Source organism: Xenopus laevis, chromosome 2L, assembly GCF_017654675.1.
Source record: "Xenopus laevis strain J_2021 chromosome 2L, Xenopus_laevis_v10.1, whole genome shotgun sequence".
In the NCBI taxonomy this organism is placed as follows: domain Eukaryota; kingdom Metazoa; phylum Chordata; class Amphibia; order Anura; family Pipidae; genus Xenopus; species Xenopus laevis.
This window is the reverse complement of record NC_054373.1, coordinates 189,898,189-189,919,951: the sequence shown is the minus strand read 5'-3', so window position 1 is coordinate 189,919,951 and position 21,763 is coordinate 189,898,189. Positions and strand designations below refer to the sequence as shown.

Below are 21,763 nucleotides of genomic sequence, written 5' to 3'. Positions count from 1 at the left end.
TTATCCACAATGCTGAGGACGTGAGGTTTTCCAAATAATGGATCTTTCCATAATTTGGATCTTCATACAGTACCTAACATCTACTAGAAAATCATATAAACATTAAATAAAGCCAATAGGCTGGTTTTGCTTCCAATAAGGCTCAATTATATCTCATGTACAAGCTACTGTTTTATTATTACAGAGAAAAATGTAAAAAAAATTGGATTATTTGAATAAATGGAGTGTATGGGAGATGGCCTTTTTGTAATTTGGAGCTTCCTGGATAATGGGTTTCTGGATAATGGATCCCATATCTGTACTATCATCTATGCCACAAACAGAAGTCAATTAAGATTCCTTACAACTACTCTCACTAGAGCATGTGGTAACTATCAAACTCCTCTGGCAATTCCAGGGGATTATAAATCTCAGAGAATAGAGAACAATCAAAACCCCTGGTATTTACTGAATATAATGTACAATGTACTAAATGTTGCCAATGCTATTCCTATTTGAGATTCTGTCCTCAAAACTGTCCTTCAAGACCTTCAAACATCTATTTATCCAATTTATTTGGTGCAATCACTGGATCTCTAGGATTGTTATGATGGCTAGTAAAAGACAAGGAGGTCTAGCAGCCCCAATATCTTGAAATACTAAGAAGCAACTCAGTTGTGTCAAATACCAGGATGGACAACCTTCCATCCAACCTCAGAATGGGCCCAGCAGAGGCAATTTTGATATACTCAATACATTTAATTATTTATATTAGGAATCTGTCATTAATTATCCAGCATAAAATGAGCTTCCCTGGCTGTTATATAAGCTGATGCTACAGGTTTGCTGATTATTCAATTCTGATGCTAATTGCACTGGTTTCTGTGCTGCCATGTAGTAATTATGTGTATTAATTACTAATCAGCCTTATATTGTGACATTTCTATTCTATGTGTACTGTATATTGTGAGTGGCTCCCTAAGCTCAGTAAGTGACAGCAGCACAGAGCATGTGAATCAGTGAATCAGCAGAAAAGAAGATGGGGAGCTACTGGGGCATCTTTGGAGACACAGATCTTTACTGCTAAAGGGCTGTGGATGACTTGGGCTGGTACGGAAGCATAAAACATCACATACAACATTTCTTTAGTTTGGCTTTAGTTCTCCTTTAAAAGGTTGAACTGAATGGACATGCTTTTTTTTTCAACCAAAGTTACTATGTAATGTTGAATTAGATCTGAGACCTGAGAATTGGGTTTAGAATGAATTGAATATAATGTTCTAATTACTATTGCCTTTTGTTGAAACACTCATCTTGGTATAAAAAGGAACTTGGAAACTCCTAATCTAAGCGACAGGGAGGCTTAAACCCAAATCTCTTGCTATTGTCCTGTGGTTCTACAATGACAAGGTCAGGTTGGGTCATACGTAACCCTGATAGGCAATAACTATTATTATTTAGGTGGCTGGGGTTGGAGAATATTTCTTTATAATACACAAAAGCCGTGAATATCTTGTAAATTATATCCTTATAAACGGTGAGTAGTGATGTCATCAGTTATAAACGGTGAGTAGTGATGTAATTTCTGTCACATGACTCACTGAAACTTGTGTATTATAATAAATAAAGTACCCCCAGTTGTAAAATATGAGGATATTAGAAGTTACCTCGGAGTTCCATGACCTGTATAAAAACACTCAGCCTTCGGCCTCGTACTTTTATATGGTCATGAAACTCCTCGGTAACTTATAATATCCTTATATTTTACAAGAGGGGGTACTTTATTCACTATATAATACACAAAAGCCATGAATATCTTGTAAATTACATCCTTATAAACGGTGAGTTCTGATGTCATCAGTTATAAACTGTGAGTTCTGATGTCATTTCTGTCACATGACTCTCTGAAACTTGTGTATTATAATAAATAAAGTACCCCCAGTTGTAAAATATGAGGATATTAGAAGTTACCTTGGAGTTCCATGACCTTTATAAAAACACTCGGCCTTCGGCCTCGTACTTTTATATGGTCATGAAACTCCTCGGTAACTTATAATATCCTTATATTTTACAAGAGGGGGTACTTTATTCACTATATATGATATCACATGACTGTCACAGACAGGGATGCACATTTTGCATTAAGGTTTGCACTTAGTAATTACTTGTAATTGGAGGTGTGGGTCAGAAGGGTTTATAGTTAGAGAGTGAAACAAGGAGCACAGATAGGCCTAGAACATAAGGGCAAATTCAATATCGTGGGAAATAGTGGTGGCCAGAATGCCCAACTCACCATGTCCCTTAATAAAACATGGGGCCCACTCTGTCCATGGCTAACACTGAAAGTTGCCGATAAGCCCCAACTGGAGTGTGTGTATCAAACAAGAAATACACAAAGAATACATAACCCCACTTATCTCATGTTTATTTAGAAAACATTATAAAACCAGGAAAGAAAATGCAACAAGTGCAAAAAGCGACTGGTCTCCTCTGGAGGGGTCTCATCTAAATGGAGACACTGCACTCGACTGCCTCGGGATCCAGGTAATGGTACGTTAGTTTTTTGGTCTTGTTCCTTTGTTTGATTTGCTGGGAAATTTCAGATAACTTCTCTTTGAATTGCTCAATGTATTTCTTTGGCACGTCTTCAACAAAGCTCTTGTTTTTGTATTGTCCTAGAGGTCTCTGGAATAAATAAAGAGAGGTTTCATTGGTGGGCATGTTCCATATTACAGTAATGAGAGTAGTAGAGTTGTAGAGAGACAGGCTACATAGAGAGAATGATTGGTGCAGTGTATTAGCCCATGTATTATTGGCACGTTGATGGAGTCCTCTCCTGGCAGGTCTGCCTTGGCCAAATAATCATATTATTCTGGTTTTACCCAGAGTATTGGAGGCCCAATCAGGTGAAGATCTGCTCTTTTGGTGACATCTTACAATGTTGGCTCAGTAGAACCTAGAGTTAGTCCTGGTCATTGGTAATGAGCCTTAGGGTTGAAATAAGTTCAGATTTTAAACTGAAGGTCTTGGATAACTAAATGGATTTGAGGATCAGTATCTACTGCCTTTTGGATTTTTACTGTTGTCGTTGCTTTGGGCACAGAACCTGCCGCAACAAAATTCACTTACTCTGATTATCTACTCGTCATTTGCTTTCAATTATCTCAATGGTCTCAATTATCAATTAACCAAAATGATGAGGAGGTAATTGGCTAAAAGATTTGTTATATTAGGAAACCTTCTGGATTAGGAAGCTGGAAACATTTAATCCATTAGAGCTAAATAAGGAATATAATCTTAGACCTATTTTTAGATGAGTCCTACTTTTTAGCTTTTACACAGTTTTATCATTTTATCTTTTTACAGATGTTTTGAAATAATCTGCACTTTGCCTGCACTTTATGGATCACTTATATTTGGAGATTTTCAGTGAATATTGTATCACATATCGTTACATTGTAAAGTTGGTAACACTGTTTTGTGCAACATTTTTCAAAGAATACCCACTAGGTGGCATGTGAGGGTATAAATGTCGGGTGATTGTCAGTTCTGCTTGATAAAAGGCCAAGTAAAGCTTGAAATGTTGCTGTAATGCCGTATAACTACACAATATTGGCACATTTAATGTCAAGAGATTTGGTGGGGCTGTTCCAGTTTGAATTCAGTTCCACACGCCAGTAGAAAGTGGCCATTGGGGGAATTTGGAATTGGACTGAATGTTGTGCTGACTATTTGCTGTTTAAACGTATGGTTACAGCAGCTCCAGGGAATGTTGGTGACTGGGTATGAGCAGAATTGAAGGGATCAAAACCACACCATGAACAGAGTGATGTGAAGAAACATTCCGAAACTTCATCTAAATGGAGATTTTCTACCCTAAAACTGAGCTGGTGTTTCTCTACAGAAAGATATCAGGAAAATCACCAGCTGAATATTTAGCAAATTCCTCAGTTGGGCAGAGTTGCCTCCTCCAGGTATGCTATCCTCCTCACATTCCTACACTGCAGATAACTAAAAGTATAAAAAAGAAGAAAACAAAATGCATTGCTATTTTAACCCCTTCTACAGTTAAAACTGGGATTGTTTAACTATAAATGAACACTATAATATTCTCAAGCCTAATTTACCATAACCTTTTGTTCAGTGTACTTCAGTGTAAGGAATATAAACTAATGTACAGTAGAGTTCAGCAGATCCAAATAAACCATTACAGAGTCAGGTTAGACTTTAGGACATCTTGAGACCAAGGAGCTTCTGTTTATGTAACCTGCTCCAGGTGTTCTGAAAAGATCAGGTATAAAATAACCATACTTTGTTATCAGTCCAAGAAAACTATGGACTTTAGTATTGTTATGGATTTTATGGGGATACTTTCAGAAGGTCAGTTTATATTCTATTTTCAGTGATGATATAGAGAAAAAGAGTACGAGATTTCTGATTGTTCTCATGCGTTAGATTCAGGCTGAAGTCTTATCATCTCTGTAATATTTCTGCAAGGACATGTCCAGTCAATTGTCTGTTCTTAGCTCTACCTTTGCCTCTCACTCCAGCTTCCCATTTCCCTCACACAATAAAGATAAACCCAAATACTCACCTGATCGAGTGGCTCCTTACTGAGGAGGTTGACAGTGACCATGGCTGTAGCAGTTGTGTTTATAGCTGGTAAAGTCTCCAGGATACTCTGGTAGGTGGTGGTGCCCTTAGCAGTAGGGGGAGGTTTCCTCATGGTGGATGGAGCATTGGGCATCCAGGCGTAGAAGTCAAACTGTGCAACAAGAGAAGGAAGGGTCACACCCCAGGCCATGCTATATCACTATAGGTCATATGCTAATAACGAGACTCGGGTGTATAAATCAGATTGAGGAAATTTGATGTAACTAAACAAAGGGTTTAAGTCCCAAAGTAGGTCTTCCCCCTACTGGGATTTGCAGCAGATAAACAAAACAGTGTGTCTGGAACAATAATTCGATTTTATAGCAGCAACCAGCCAACCACTCCCTCTCTTTTCTCTCTCTCTCTCTCTCTCTCTCTCTCTCTCTCTCTCTCTCTCTCTCTCTCTCTCTCTCTCTCTCTCTCTCTCTCTCTCTCTCTCTCTCTCTCTCTCTCTCTCTCTCTCTCTCTCTCTCTCTCTCTCTCTCTCTCTCTCTCTCTCTTCTCTCTCTCTCTCTCTCTCTCTTCTCTCTCTCTCTCTCTCTCTCTCTCTCTCTCTCTCTCTCTCTCTCTCTCTCTCTCTCTCTCTCTCTCTCTCTCTCTATCTCTCTCTCTCTCTCGCAGATCCCCAGAGCCTGTAGGTGCCACTCACCTGGCCACCATTAACAGCCGCATGTTTAGCAGAACATGTGAACATCACCATGGTCAGGTATTTGGTCAACTCCACCCGGGTTGCAAAGGATGATGGGATTCCTGGGGGAGCAAAGAGAATAAGTAATAAAATAAACATTTACGGTTAATTAGTTTAATTAGTGCAATTTCAATGAACACTTGTGTCGGGGGTCTTGCTGCTCTCTGTGCCTTAAATCTGATCTCATTAAATATTTGGTGGAAATGTAAAGAGTGTAGCACTGGCGAGGCAAGGATTGTGTACCTCCCCCAGTCTGAGCCTCGTACATACAACATTGCTAAACACAGGCGGTTCTCTATTCATGTGGACATCACGGCTCCTTGGGCTATGTGCCCGGGCAACTTATGGTCAGACAGGGTGTAAAGTGTGACAACTGGAGGGGCTTGTGAATGTGTTTGTGGTGCTATAAAAATAAATACAAAAGCTCAGAAGCAGAGACTGCAAAGAAGAATTCTTGTGTCTTGAATATAAAGGGAATGAATGATAAGTGGCAAAGAATAGGATTTCCAGTAAGAATTAAATATTCTGGTAGTCTTAGACTAGAGTATTGGAGGCCCAATCAGGTGAAGATCTGCTCTTTTGGTGACATCTTACAATGTTGGCTCAGTAGAACCTAGAGTTAGTCCTGGTCATTGGTAATGAGCCTTAGGGTTGAAATAAGTTCAGATTTTAAACTGAAGGTCTTGGATAACTAAATGGATTTAAGGATCAGTATCTACTGCCTTTTGGATTTTTACTGTTGTCGTTGCTTTGGGCACAGAACCTGCCGCAACAAAATTCACTTACTCTGATTATCTACTCGTCCTTTGGTTTCAATTATCTCAATGGTCTCAATGATCAATTAACCAAAATGATGAGGAGGTAATTGGCTAAAAGATTTGTTATATTAGGAAACCTTCTGAATTAAGAAGCTGGAAATATTTCATCCTTATAGCTAAATAAGGAATATAATCTTAGACCTATTTTAGATGAGTCCTCCTTTTTAGCTGGTACGTAGTTTTATCATTTTATCTTTTACAGATGTTTTGAAACAATATGGAGTTTGCCTGCACTTTATGGATCACACATATTTGGAGATTTTCAATGAATATTGTATCACGTATCATTACGTTGTAAAGTTGGATACACTATTTTGCGCAACATTTTTCAAAGAATACCCACTAGGTGGCATGTGAGGGTATAAATGTTGGGTGATTGTCAGTTCTGGTTGATAAAGGGCCAAGTAAAGCCTGAAATGTTGCTGTAATGCCGTATAACTACACAATATTGGCACATTTGATGTCAAGAGATTTGGTGGGGCTGTTCCAGTTTGAATTCAGTTCCACACGCCAGTAGAAAGTGGCCATTGGGGGAATTTGGAATTGGACTGAATGTTGTGCTGACTATTTGCCACAAGTCTTTCATGTTCTTTCCAAATGTTGGGCCATACCTGAGTTTTTATTGGACAGGAAACCTTTCTGGAATATCTCTGCCACCCAAGCCTGGAGCTCTGGATCTCTAGAGACGGTTTCATCACTCGGGTAATAGTAATGAACAATGTCAGATGCAAAGCTGGGGAGGAACAATAGTGATACAATTAGTCATTTCTCAGGGTGGTACTGGGAGGCAGGGTGGCACCATATCAGTTCTCCCACATTTTGCTTATAGCAGTTAACAGTTAGAAATAAATATTTATACCAGCACTGTGAGGGTAGTGGCACACACGAAGACTTGTCATCCACAATTTTTATGCACAGCTTGTCCAAAACAACAGATTCACCATTTTGGATGAAGATACTGGGGAGGCAAGCTCTGAACTGGTGTGTATGGAGCAGGTTGACTATTAGTGCACCCTGGGGGGCAGTGTCTCTAATACGGGTGGTGGGGGAGTGCAAGGAAGGAAAGGCAGGTTTTAGTTATAGGGGATTCAATTAATAGAATTCAATTGGATAGGGTAATGTGCTGTAAGGACCCTACATTCCGAACAGTCTGCTGCTTGCCTGGTGCTAGGGTTCTGCATGTGGTGGAACGAGTGGACAGATTATTGAGCGGGGCTGGGGAAGACCTGGGAGTTGGGGTACACATAGGTACCAATGACAAAGTTAGAGGAGGTGGTGAAGTCCTCAAGAATGATTTTAAAAAAAACTAGATGTAAAGTTGAGGGGAGGAATCCCAAAGTAATTTTCTCCGAGATATTCCCTGAGCCAGGAGCAACACTAAGGAGACAGCGGGAGTGTAGGGAGATTAATGTGGGGCTGAGAGATTGGTGTAGGGAGGAGGGTTTTGGGTTTTTGGAGAACTGGGCTGATTTCTCAGTCGGCTACAGGCTCTTTGCCAGGGACGGGGGCACCTCAATGATGATGGGGCAGCTGTTTTGGGAGAGAAGATGGCTAGAGGGTTGGAGGAGATTTTAAACTAGGTGTGGGGGGGAGGGATCAGTAAAAGATTCAGTGGAAGACAGGTTAGATGAGATAGTGGGCAAAGAAAGGGAAAATGGGGGAGAAGATTTGGTTGGGGGTTAAGGATAGGGAGGAGCACATGTCATATGTTCAATATGGGACCAGTATTAAATGTATGTTTGTAAATGCAACGAGTCTGACTGGTAAAATGGGAGAACTGGAGCTGCTGGTGCTGGAGGGAAAATATGATGTGATTGGCTGAAACATGGCTGAATGAGTCACATGACTGGGCAGTAAATATCAGTGGCTATACTTTGTTTCCCAGGGACAGAGGCAATAGAAAAGGAAGATGGAATTTTATTTAAAATATTCAGATTTACTGTACAATGAATCAAACAAGAAAAATAGTTACAATCAGTCAGATATTACATTTTTCATATTCAATTTCAACAAGAATGGCAAAAACCTTCCCACATTCTTTTATGTGTTTCTGAAATTTTAAATTCCTTTGACTTAATAAAAGTGACATCTCTACAGATTGTCTCTGTCACTGACTCTACAGACATTTCCATCTGACTTGTAGTCATTCTACATCTCGTGTGCCACAGGTGAGAACGTAGAATCGCTATAATAATGTACAAAGTGGCTTTGTTTCTTCCTCCAGGTCTATAGTTATGAAAATTCAGCAACATCTAATGGGGGAATGTAATAAAAGTTGCAAAGAGCAAAACAATTAGCACAAATAATTTCGCAATGTAATACTCTTCCTTAAACTTAAACTTTACATTGCAAATTTTAATTGCACATTGCCCACTTTTAAGAAGTGCTTGAAGGTGTCGTAAGTTTTTTGGAGCAAACAGAAAAACTTTTTCAGTAAGAAGTTTTATTACATTCACTGGGCACTGGAATTAACTATAAAATTCGCAAACCTTCTTCCACTGTCGGAAGTGGTCGCTAAACAGTTTCCGGGTTCGCAAAAGCTACAGTATATTAAATTCGCACAAAAGGCAAATTTGTTCGCACAGAGGCATAACTTTTCACATTGCAAATATTTTTTCGTTACCGACTTTTATTACATTAAAGACTTATTATTTATTAGATTTAAGTTCATATGTCTTGCAATTTCTCTCTTAATGGGCTCGAAACTGGACAATCTATGACAACGTGTTCTTGAGACTCATCCATTTCCAGCCCCATGGACACTGGGCATGGGCAAGTGAGGGAATACAGGGATATGGGAGATAACTCATAGTACAAGTGAGGGAATACAGGGATATGGGAGATAGCTCATAGTACAAGTGAGGGAATACAGGGATATGGGAGATAGCTCATAGTATAAGTGAGGGAATACAGGGATATGGGAGATAGCTCATAGTACAAGTGAGGGAATACAGGGATATGGGAGATAGCTCATAGTACAAGTGAGGGAATACAGGGATATGGGAGATAGCTCATAGTATAAGTGAGGGAATATAGGGATATGGGAGATAGCTCATAGTACAAGTTGATCCAGGGACTGGTCCCATTGCATCTTGGAGTAGGCAGGTTATATACAGACTTCCACTCCACAATATCTCTTTTCTCCTGGAACCCCCAATGTGAAGTGGATACTTCCTACTGGTATCAGTTTCTGGTTCTGTCCATTACTATTATTCCAAAATTGCCCCACACTCATCCTTTCAAACAACATAAATAAATTTAATGGGTGGGGGGCGTTCCGTCCTTACAAGTTTACTCCAGTCCATCAACTCCAAGCAACCCTGCAGCAGGTACTGCCCGAAGCCTATAGTAACCAACTAACAGCTTGTTTCCAAACATAACTATTACTTGTATTGGTCTAATGTGAATAAAATAAGCTTCTAATTGGCTGCTGTTGGATATTAGCCTGTATATTCAGTATTACTTCATTAATCTCATCATATCAAAAGCAAATAAAGTGATGTTGTACCTTTCCATGGCTTCCCAGATCCTCATCCCGTCATAGAAGTAGAAATAATTGGGAACGGACTCAACTCCTCTTGCCTGAATATCATCCGGGAGACAGAGGGCGCTGTAGGTCAGACTCTCCATGGCTCTTGCAAGTAGCACAGCGACTCCATCATTCCCAATCACCACAGCCTGGGGCACATTCACACAGGGACAGTTAGGGGCAAATTGTGCATTTCACTGACCTGGCTGCATTGTATTGGCTTGTTATTACTTTATTTCTGAAGACATTGAGAGTCATTTAGTGGATACAACTGCAAGAGACCTAATGGAAGGAGAAGCCTCTTTCCTGGTTATTTAAAAGGTACTTGTGTCTGGGTTTCAGATGTGCTCTGTCCCTTTTGCTGGATAGATAGAAAATCTAGTGTAAAGTGCAACTGTGTCTGGTGCTTCCTAGGTTAGAAGCTGGATGGGTGGGGGGGATCCACTCACCTGATCAAAGAGGCCTTTTGGGCCAATAAGATTCTTTCGGGCAAAAGTATTGATCTCCAGGGTGTAACGGAGATGTGGGCGAATGAGCTGAAAAGGAGAAAACATTATAGAGATGAGATCATTGGTGTCTTTATGAATAGAGCAATTATAGTTTGTTGCCCTCAGGGGATGATTTTAGGCAGGGGTCCCTGTGTCTTACACTCAGAACCCTTATGATAATGTTCTTTTGCTAAAGAATTATTTCTTTCAAATACAAATACAAAGTTGCTCAGCTTTAAAATCAATTTAATTGAAAGACCCCCTCTCCCATTTATAGCCACAGGCCTTTATTAAATATCTGGGAGTTTCTGCTTTAGGGGACAGTACTTGCCTCCCTCTCTCCAAGCAGGGCACCATCATGGTACAAGTGGGCCAGAAAACAGAAAATCTCTGTAGATTGTGTCCAGGCTGCTCTTAAATTCCATTCACATCCCATTGTGATCTCAATTTCTCTTTTCATGACTCATTGCCCCCTCTTCCATTCTTCTTCCCTTTATCTATTTGTATGCAAGCTCTAAACATCAATCACCACAGCCTCCAAATTCACATTTCCAACCTACCCTGAGATCTAGACCCTACTGCTCACCCAGCCAATCTAAACAACCCTCAACCAACAAATGCCCAAAAACCAATAACCTTGTCTACTAGGCCTGTTCTGCAGTTCATTGGTCCAGACAAACACTAACCCACTCTTCAACTACCCCCAAAAGTTGCCCTTCAACAGCCTCATTTTTAAATCCTACCCAAGCAGAAACACTGTCCCTCTATGAACCCTGTATCCAAGTTCTGTACCTACTTATAATCTGCTTGGCACGCCTACCAATGTTCTAAAAAACTCCATTTATAATCCCAAACCCTTAGATAAGCCCATGCCTCCATTCATCTAGAGATACATTTCTGTGAAACTGGGAAAATGTCACATTTGTTGATGGCCAACATTTTGCAACGTTTATGTGAATAAAATAAATTCATTATAATGTCACCTAATTTAACTATTCTAAATCATTATGCAATATATCTCGGGTTGGCACCTTTGTAATAGAGAGGAAGCAGGGGTGATGCCAAGCAGGCAGTGCAGTGATGTCATGGGGGTGGATGAGGTCATCATGGGGCAGGCCAGGAAGTAGATCCAAGAGGATCACTGTGGTGGGAGTTGGGATTTAGGCGGACCAAGAACTATTTATAGACAAGTTGGAGGTGACAATTGCAAATTTAACAACAACTGCATTAACAGCTATCAAATGCATATTTCTATTTTTATGGCTCAAACTTGTTATAGACAGTGCCCCCTACTTCTACCCACTGAAGACACAGATGCTTTTAAGTCCCAAGTTGAGTTTTTTGTGACTGTATTAGTTACAGACTCCTTTTCTCTTACCTTATACACAGGGTGGCCCATTGGGAGGTGCCGGGTGGTAGCGACGTTAAAGATCTCAGCGAAGAGGTGAGTGTAGAGTAAATGAGAGACAACCTCATGGACCTGAAACTCTGAGCTGCGCACCCAGATCTTGGCCAAAGTCCAGTCCCACTCGAGGTCAGTGGGCAAGAAGATTGGGTTCTCCTCCCCTGGGATTTGATTTAGCTGTAATAAACAGAACAACTCAATATAGATACTGCCTCAGTCACCCCACAAGCCGCCTCGCTCTGGTTGTACCAAGGAATGAAATGGGTGGGTATTTCTGTAGAACAGACAATTGTTATTTTGCTCAGATAGGAGTCTGTTTTATTTGCAGCATATGTATAAAGTTGGTTAGTTTTACTGTATGCTGTTAGCTGAGGTTTTTTATTGCACAATATGCCAATAGGTCCCTGTTTCTGTTCCTCATGTGCTGGGAGGTGGTTGTTTTTTTATGTTCTTTATGCCAATACCTGGGCAGAGTTGCACTTGAAGGATGATGGGGGTTCTTGGAAGTGAAGGAGGACCTAGGGTGTCTTTGGTGGGAGGGAGGGATACCACAGCTTATAAAGCATCCCCTACTTACTCCCAACTAAAGTAAGTGTCCAGGTGAACTGGGAGGGTTCTGTCCCTGCTGAGCTCATGCAACAAGATAAGGCCTAGAGCTACAACTGCACAGAGAGACCCCAAGCCAGTGCCAAGCTGCAAGATGCCCTGGATGTAACCAATGCCACTGTGGAGAGTGTTAGTGCGGCACAACTGCCTGTGAACTCCTATGTGCCAGCTCAGGTGGGCATCCCGGGGTCACTGAGTGGAGGCTTCCCAGATTAAGTGCATGACTATGTCTTGTGTCTCACATGTGTTTTATTTACTTTTCATTTACTTCACCTGATGGTGGGAAGTGAGAGCCGGGTGAGCATTCTTGGCATAAAACAAATGTCATTTTATATTCACTTCATTTTATGGCTAAACATTATATTGCGGTGGGCATTTACCTGAATTGCAATGGGAAGAATGTCATCATTTGGGGATTTCCAGAGCAGACACATTGGGGCAGCGATATATTGCCTTTCTCCATTAATAACATTTGTAGGGATTCCCTCAAGGATCTTGTAATCTGCCAGGAAGATGTTTCCATTCTGTTGATAAATAAAGAGAACATTAAGATACCACCATCCCATGTGATCTTCTTAAACTGCCTTTATTGCTAAATGTCTGCGACTCAAGGCGGCTGCAATGATGCAAATGTGCACAACTATGTCATGTCTGTGAAGGTTCTCATTCATCCAGGTCATGGTATATCTATAGGAATAAGTCAAATCATCTGGACTTGCTGTATATTCTTTTTCCTTGAAGACATTTCACTAGTCATCAGACTGGCTTTCTCGGATGCAATTAAGGACACCTGTTCGATAAACAGCAAAACGTCTTCAAGGAAAAAGAAAATACACAAGTCCAGTTGATTTGACTTATTACTTTAGAGAAAACTATAACACTTTTGAGACTATTTCTGCACTTTGCACCTGGCCCAAAGCTTAGGAAATAATCCCTGTGCTCTGGTTTCATGTCATCAGCACAAACAAGACCAATTTAAATCAGCTTGAGAGCAGCACTTTTCCCATTTATCCCTTTAGCCCATATATATAAAGAGTGTGGGGCAGGAAGACTATATTTATAAATGGATTACACTGCATTACAAATGTATAATGGTGATTGTACTTCATTTTTTAGCCAACCAGTTAACATTTTAAGCCCCACAAGACAAAATGTCCCTTAACAGTGACCCTGTCAGTCTGTGAGGAGTCACCAGGAATATGGCCAGTGGGTGCAGCCTTAAAGGGTCAAAGTGCAAGTCTGGGTGAGTCTACTCAAGTTAGGGGATAGGGTTAGAGCACTCATAGTAGGCAAAAAAATTTCAGCAGATACTGCAGAGGCAACTCTAGTGCAATTTAGGCATGCATTAACAAGGCCCTCAAACACATGCAATGCAACTGGTGCAACATCAAAGATACGCTGGTGCAATGTGCAAGTGGAGCCCCGTACTTGCTCTTCTTTTGATGCTGGGGGTAAGAACAGATCACCATTGTTCCAGAGGGCACTGCACCCCAATGTTCAAGCAACCAGGAGATCAGTGTAGGGAGCAAGTTGAGAGGAGAGCGAGTAGGAATCCATGCAAGTTGCTCACACTTAGGGCTGCAGCTAGCAATAGTAAATGGACCCTTAGTATTTCTTGTTGGGGCAGATAATCATAGACAGGCAGATCAGATCAGTGAAGGTAAGTAGGAGGCACCTACCTGTAGTTCCTTCTGGAGGGTTGTGGATTTCCCTAGAGTTGCAGACACTGTCACATCATCAACAGGGAAATTATCAGGAATCCTGAGACATTTCTGGATCATCAATGGGTTTAACCCATTTAGATACTGGTACCCAAAGAAAGTGTCCTCATTCCACTGCTCAGACACCAGATCTAGAGAGAAATCAGCAATATTCTTCAGCCTAGAATACATCCTTTCAGAAAGGGATCTGCTGATTTACCAACAGATACTTAATTTTGGACCGGGGGTATGCAAAAGAGGCAAGTGCTAGGGAACAATGGTTAGGGGGGCACTAGACAGGTACCTGTTCTGCCTAATTACCCCAAGATCTGGCCTCATGCAGGTTCGGACATTAGTACATCAGCAAGTGGCAAATTATTTTGCACTAGTGATAGAATAAGTGATGGAGGGGTGGAGTGAAGTGGTAAAAAGTGGAAATGTGATGAAATAAAGGAACAGTAACACCAAAAAATGACAGTATATTAAAGTAATGAAATAAAATGTACTGATTGTGCTGCACTAAAATAAATGTATAGTATAGGCACTGTGGGGAATCTATATTATGTTATAGATGGACCTATTCTAAAAGTATTACCTGGCCTATTCTAGTTTTTTCCAGCCTTCAAATGAAATTCCAGGGTCACAGACCCCAGCAACTATAAACACATTGGGGGTCATTTATAAACTTCGCGCAGGGCAGATTGGTTCGCAAAGTGAATATATTTGCCCTGCGCATGGTTATATTTATAAAGCTGAATAAGAGGGTGCATACAGAATTGCAAATTTTTTATTCACAATGCGAATGTCTAAAGGGGCTTTATAAATATGTCACAATTCGCAAATTGCGAATCTTTATGCGCACACTCTGCGACTCAATTACGCCACAACTTTGGTGGCGGATAAAATATTCGCAAAACAGTTTTGCAAACTGCGAATTTAACGCTATTTTCGCGCACAACAACCTCGCACATTGGGTGCGCTCGCGCAAACTCCTGTCTCATTTGCGCGCCATTTGCGAAAATTTATTCACACTGCGAATTTGCAAAAACCGGAAAGACGGGCAGAGCAGTGCAATATATTAGCGCTCAGCAAAAAACATGCGCAATACAACCATTTGCGAAAAATATGCGCTGCGCGAACTTTATAAATGACCCCCATTGACTTGCTTATATTTGCATTCAGCACAGTTCTTCCAACTGATAAAAACTCCACAAGAACCAAATAAAATTCCTGCTTCACAGACTGATAAAGAGGGACAGATGTGGGACTGGGGGGATAATCTTGCTGGACTGGGGATAATTCCTGCTACAGGGGCTGATATATAGAGGGGGGGATTCATGATTCTGTTTATTCACTGATTCCAAAACAATGAGCAGCAAACCTGAAATTTTTGTCCATTGAATAGAAAAGACTTTCTTGATGTCATTGAGATCTTTCCAGGAGTTGCAGTTCAGTAGGAAACCTTTCAACACAGGTCCGAGTGAACTGAGAGAGAAACAGAGGGTAAGGACATTTATATTTATAATGAGAAGCCCAAGTAAGTTACTGCATGTTCTGAATTATACAGGAGATACAACTGATACCCCTCTGTCCTGCTCACTGCTGGAGTCTATACAGGAGATACAACTGATACTACTCTTTCCTACTCACTGCTGGAGTCTATACAGGAGATACAACTGATACCCCTCTGTCCTACTCACTGCTGGAGTCTATACAGGAGATACAACTGATACTACTCTGTCCTACTCACTGCTGGAGTCGATACAGGAGATACAACTGATACTACTCTGTCCTGCTCACTGCTGGAGTCTATACAGGAGATACAACTGATACTACTCTGTCCTACTCACTGCTGGAGTCTATACAGGAGATACAACTGATACCCCTCTTTCCTACTCACTGCTGGAGTCTATACAGGAGATACAACTGATACCCCTCTGTCCTACTCACTGCTGGAGTCTATACAGGAGATACAACTGATACCCCTCTGTCCTACTCACTGCTGGAGTCTATACAGGAGATACAACTGATACTACTCTGTCCTACTCACTGCTGGAGTCTATACAGGAGATACAACTGATACCCCTCTTTCCTACTCACTGCTGGAGTCTATACAGGAGATACAACTGATACCCCTCTGTCCTACTCACTGCTGGAGTCTATACAGGAGATACAACTGATACCCCTCTGTCCTACTCACTGCTGGAGTCTATACAGGAGATACAACTGATACCCCTCTGTCCTACTCACTGCTGGAGTCTATACAGTAGATACAACTGATACCCCTCTGTCCTACTCACTGCTGGAGTCTATACAGGAGATACAACTGATACCCCTCTGTCCTACTCACTGCTGGAGTCTATACAGGAGATACAACTGATACCCCTCTGTCCTACTCACTGCTGGAGTCTATACAGGAGATACAACTGATACTACTCTGTCCTACTCACTGCTGGAGTCTATACAGGAGATACAACTGATACCCCTCTTTCCTACTCACTGCTGGAGTCTATACAGGAGATACAACTGATACCCCTCTGTCCTACTCACTGCTGGAGTCTATACAGGAGATACAACTGATACCCCTCTGTCCTACTCACTGCTGGGGTCTATACAGGAGATACAACCGACACCCCTCTGTCCCACTCACTGCTGGAGTCTATACAGGAGATACAACTGATACCCCTCTGTCCCTCAGGATACAGGAGATCTATCTTATTAGTAGATAAATTAGTAGATAAATTAGTAGATAAATTAGTAGATAAGTTACACACATACCTCGAAATGAAATTGAAGCCAAAGCTGATTGTTTTCTCGTGGGAGAATCGATCGTTTGGGGAAAGATCAGTAACAGCATCGGCACTGATACAGTGAGGGGCCCCTTTAGCATATGCTTTCCACCTAAATGAAAAAATAATCATTCTAGAAAACTGATTTTTAAAAATAATTGTTTTGTTTGTGAGTCTCTTTCACAATCTCTTACTCATGTGTCTGTCTCTTTGTGTTCAGTTCTGATTCTCTCTGCTTCTTTATGGTGGGACTGACACTCTCTGTTAGTATTGTACCTGTAACATAGAAAAGAACACGTATGTAGGAGTTGTAATGGGATTAATTTCCCTGTTGGTTTAAGAAATGCCTTGAGTTGTAACATATGTCCTGGCAGAGACCCAAGAGTAGAGTGAGGTGTTCCTTTCACAAGGCTGTATAATGGGAAGAAAGGGCCCCGTGTATGAGGTTCAGTGAGTAGCAGATCCTGTAATAGTTCCCTCTTAGAAGAGACATGGTATATAGAAAGAGCAGCCATGGGCTCCACCAAGAAGTTAAGTGTGAATAGTTCCCCAGGTGGTACTCAACATAAGTGAAGGGAACCAGGTAAGTCTGTGTGCAACACCTTGAGGCAGCCTTAAACAGTAGGAGACCTGTGGTGGGTGGGTATAACCCAAAAAAAATGTGGTCTATGTTGTGCCACTGACCCTGGAATACTTAGAAGTCTTTCCTGCTGTCAGGAACTCCTCCAGCTCCTGACGGATCGTCTTTCCTCTTCGGCGCGGAATCCAAGATGGCGGCACCCATAGCTACCACATGGGTAGCGCAGTGATGCCGGCATGATGATATCACACTGACTGGCGCCAAATTCAAAATAAACGGGCGCCCAGGACGCCAGTTCAATGCCTGAATATATGTTCCGTTTTCTAGTGTTCCTGCCTGGGTGTTTTATTATTGCTGATTAACTGATTCCTGGACTTTGACATTGATACTTTCTGCCTGCCTTTTGACTTCTGCCTGGATTTCAACTTTGCTTCATTCCTGAACCCCTGCCTGTACCTCGAACTTGGACTTTTACCCCAAAGCTTCCTCCTTGGTCCTGACTCCTCCCTCTGGGAGCCGATAGGCCCCCTGACACCTGCTCTCTGTTAATAAAGTGTCATTTGGCACAAGAATCACTGGGGGTTATTTATAAACATTGGACAAATTTGCACTTGGCCAGTAACCCACGGCAACCAGATAATTGCTTTTAGTGTTCCGCCTGCAACTGGGTTACTGTCCAGGTGCAAATGTGCCAAATGTTTATAAATGATCCCCATTGTCTCCCTTCATTGTTGCAAAAGCTGTGGGCTTGTTTTGTTTTTTTTGTTTTTATTTTATCCTTCTTTGCTCTGTGTTACTTACTTTTGCCCATAAAAAATAGGGTTCACTAATTTTATTGTCTCTACAGCCTACATAGTATTAAACCGTTAAAAAGTAGTGTTTGTATTTAAGATGTTCTATCTCTGTCCATAGGGATATGTGGGAGATAAGGTGATAAAACACAAACTTTGAGATAAATTTTAGACGTTTTTTGAAAATCGTCATCAAATCTTTGTAGTGGGGTTATTTGGAGGAGAAGGATGTGTACTTTCCAAATATGTTTGTGGTTATTATGGCTTTTACCACTTGTGTTGAGTTGAATTGACAAAGATGACACTTTATACACAATACTTTCATTTTGGGGGTCTCTGCATGCCACATATTTTGGGCATAAGCCATTTCTGAAGACCCCATGCATTCATATTTAGGATGTTTTATCCAATCAGTAAGTATACGGGATCACCATAGCCAGCTAGCAACGTGATTGGTTCCATCCCAATGTCGCCTCCTATTGACTGCCAACCTCCCTATGCCACTTTTCAGTCTAAACTCCACTCCACCTGCCATTGTTCTGAACTTATGCCCATTGGTTTGTACTAGTGCCAATTGGCTTGTACTTACTCCCATTGGTCTATCCCTGTGAGTCTGTGACAGTGGGTTTGTACCTGTACCCATGGGTCGGAACGTGTGCCAGTTGGTTGTTAGGTCATTTTTTATACCCTCTAGTGTGTATGTTACTCCAACAGTTGCACCAATTCAAGGAACTCACTGGACACAATTTTACTTGATGTGACACAGACGACCAACATTTATATTCAGGCTTCTGTGCAATGTTATAGATGGAACAAACCCCCAACAGTAGTACCTGAACCCCTAAAACTCAATCTACTGTGTACCCAAGGAAGGATTGTGTTCCCCATATAATTTTGTCTGCAAATAAATGTTGCTCTTCTGAAAATCAAGTAAATTGATGGGGGTTTTTTACTTGCTCCTTTTAAGGTCCAAGGAACTTACCCTTTCCCTGTGGAATTTCAAAGGTTCCATATCCTGAGATCCACAAATGAAATGGAAATTCATATATTTCTTCACTTGGGCAGGTCACTTTAATGGAGTTGCAGAACCAGGCGCTCTCCGGGAAAATGCCAAATGATTCTTTGTAGAGTCGCACCACCAGGATCTCCCCAAGATCTTCCTTAGATTTAACTTCATAATGATCCTTCTGTAACATGAACACAAACCTCCCAAATCAAGAGTTGGACATTTTTTTTTATAATATGAAGTGTCATTGGAACCTGAATCCAACACTTTCTGTGTATTCAATACAATTGGCAATTTCCCTGCACAGTATTAATTGTACAACTTTCCCGCAGAATAGCCTTGTGCATTTAATGACCTGGGTACCCCTGGAACTATGTTACCCCAATGTTTCTATATATCTGTAACCTTGTTATGAGCTAAGGGGGCCCAGTCTGAAGGTCAGTTAGGGGGAGATTTGGGGTGAGTGTTTATTTGTACCCTGGGTACCCCTGGAACTATAGCAGAGTGACTGTTACCCCAATGTTTCTATATATCTGTAACCTTGTTATGAGCTAAGGGGGCCCAGTCTGAAGGTCAGTTAGGGGGAGATTTGGGGTGAGTGTTTATTTGTACCCTGGGTACCCCTGGAACTATAGCAGGATGACACCCCAATGTTTCTATATATCTGTAACCTTGTTATGAGCTAAGGGGGCCCAGTCTGAAGGTCAGTTAGGGGGAGATTTGGGGTGAGTGTTTATTTGTACCCTGGGTACCCCTGGAACTATAGCAGGATGACACCCCAATGTTTCTATATATCTGTAACCTTGTTATGAGCTAAGGGGGCCCAGTCTGAAGGTCAGTTAGGGGGAGATTTGGGGTGAGTGCTTATTTGTACCCTGGGTACCCCTGGAACTAAAGCAGGGTGACACCCCAATGTTTCTATTTATCTGTTACCTTGTTATGAGCTAAGGGGGCCCAGTCTGAAGGTGAGTTAGGGGGAGATTTGGATGAGTGCTTATTTGTATCCTGGGAACCCCTGGAACTATAGCAGTGTGATACCCCAATGTTTCTATATATCTGTAACCTTGTTATGAGCTAAGGGGGCCCAGTCTGATGGTCAGTTAGGGGGAGATTTGGGGTGAGTGCTTATTTGTACCCTGGGTACCCCTGGAACTATAGCAGGGTGACTGTTACCCCAATGTTTCTATATATCTGTAACCTTGATATTACTGATAGATTGTGGCACATAGGAAATTTTCTCCACATTTCAGTAGCCCCTGTTATTGGCCAATCTCTGGCATTAAAAAAACTCCGCCTACTGGAGAGACATTGATGCAATGGTCACCTGTCACAGAGAAATTACTTGAGTCTACAGGTTATTGCTGATGGTTAAAATGAGACAATGATGGTTACCATAAGGCAGGTAACAACAGATTGCAGTTTTCACTCATAACTGAGGCACCAACATCTTCACTAAAATTAGGGGTGTAAGGTACCCCTAGAATGTTTGGTTCAAGGCCCAGTAAGTTCTAGTTATATTTTGCCATGAGCTAATAAATCCAATGAATGATATGAATATTTCAGGAGACAGTACTCACATATAATCTGTTCTACTTGGGGCTGTTCTTATTGTTATCAACTGTAATTCATCAATAAAATACTCACGGCACCAGGAAGGAAATCTTTCCCCCAATTGTCCAGTTTTTGCTTCTGGCTTTCTCCCTGAGAACCAATTAGGACTATTGAGATGTAGTCCATGGTTGTAGCTAAGAGATCTTTGCCAGTCTCCACTTCTAACTTATAAGTAGACATTTCCAAAAATTTCCCTCACTGGAGCCAGAGAAATGTGTGACTGTGGATGACTTGGTTTGACTGTGGGAGATTGGAAGGAAATTGATTTATATACCTGTAAATAAATGTCCAGCGCCTTTATCTTTCCCACAGTCTTCAGAAAAGAACATTTCCCAATTACCTGTGTCCGTAACCTTCAGTGGATCTTTCTTCTTCCTCACGGTGAGGAGTTTGTGATGTCTCAATGGTACTTGGAGGAAAGCTACAGAACTCAATCTGTTTGTGACACCTTCAAATTTTGCAAGTTCCTTTTAAGAGAGAATTTTTTCAGAAGCCCAACCCATTAGTGGAAGAGGTGTGTGTCAATAATGTGCCCTGTTTTATTAATATATGCATATTATTTATTTTGGGAGGTCAAAGTCTCTGTTTCAAGATGATAAAACTTTTGTCTGTTTTGTGCTTAAAGTGAAATTGACACCAAAAAAAATATTCTTCCAAAGGTTAATGTACATTATAAGTTCTCTATAGGTCATGTTGGTTTTTATCTGTAATTGTTACTTGGAGTTCCTAAACCTGACTGTTCTGCCAACCTCACTGTCCCTTTTCAAACTGGTTTTAAAGCTATCGGACTCTTTTTACACAAATATGGCAGCCCTTTCATAAAGGGACATGAGGATCAGATGCTTAATACTGTATTTAGCTTAGGGGAATCCTGCTAGAGCACTATCATTTAAAATCATTTTACTTCTCCTTTAAATAGCGCTGAATATTCATAATATATTTTTATATGAGCACATTTTTATGAGAACAGCCTATTCCAATGATGGACAAATGGTTATGTGTCAGAGTGTAAGAATAATAAAGTCTAATAACAAATGCCCCTATCATTCTGACGCTACAATAACCAAATGCCCAAGGCAGGAAAGGTGAAGGGAGGGGTGATGTTCCCCCATTTATTATT

General features: G+C 41.1%; 1 protein-coding gene and 1 long non-coding RNA gene across 2 annotated transcripts; one reads left to right on the top strand and one right to left on the bottom strand.

The window, feature by feature from the left end:
* Positions 1 to 2,387: 2,387 nt before the first annotated feature.
* Positions 2,388 to 21,075, bottom strand: LOC108708795 (hydroperoxide isomerase ALOXE3). Its single transcript, XM_041582875.1, has 15 exons — positions 20,984 to 21,075; positions 20,677 to 20,883; positions 19,009 to 19,213; positions 16,850 to 16,931; positions 16,645 to 16,767; positions 15,248 to 15,351; positions 13,846 to 14,018; positions 12,547 to 12,690; positions 11,534 to 11,737; positions 10,117 to 10,203; positions 9,647 to 9,816; positions 6,750 to 6,871; positions 5,282 to 5,382; positions 4,574 to 4,744; positions 2,388 to 2,664 (listed from the first exon to the last, which is right to left on the bottom strand). The coding sequence occupies exons 2-15, from the start codon at positions 20,821 to 20,823 to the stop codon at positions 2,485 to 2,487; spliced, it is 2,013 nt and encodes a 670-aa protein (XP_041438809.1). The 5' UTR covers positions 20,824 to 20,883; positions 20,984 to 21,075; the 3' UTR covers positions 2,388 to 2,484.
* On the top strand, positions 11,734 to 12,723 carry LOC121400094. The gene is made up of 2 exons (XR_005965557.1): positions 11,734 to 11,875; positions 11,934 to 12,723. It is a non-coding gene; the product is annotated as an uncharacterized LOC121400094 (long non-coding RNA).
* Positions 21,076 to 21,763: the final 688 nt, after the last annotated feature.

Bases quoted from the DNA above. Each gene is read 5' to 3' on its own strand.
- LOC108708795 (XM_041582875.1), bottom strand. From the start codon at position 20,823: ATGTCTACTTATAAGTTAGAAGTGGAGACTGGCAAAGATCTCTTAGCT. The intron at 11,738-12,546 runs GTAAATGCCCAC...TGTTTATTACAG, and splicing joins TTCTTCCCATTGCAATTCAG to CTAAATCAAATCCCAGGGGA. The intron at 4,745-5,281 runs GTGAGTGGCACC...CTTGTTGCACAG, and splicing joins CGGCTGTTAATGGTGGCCAG to TTTGACTTCTACGCCTGGAT.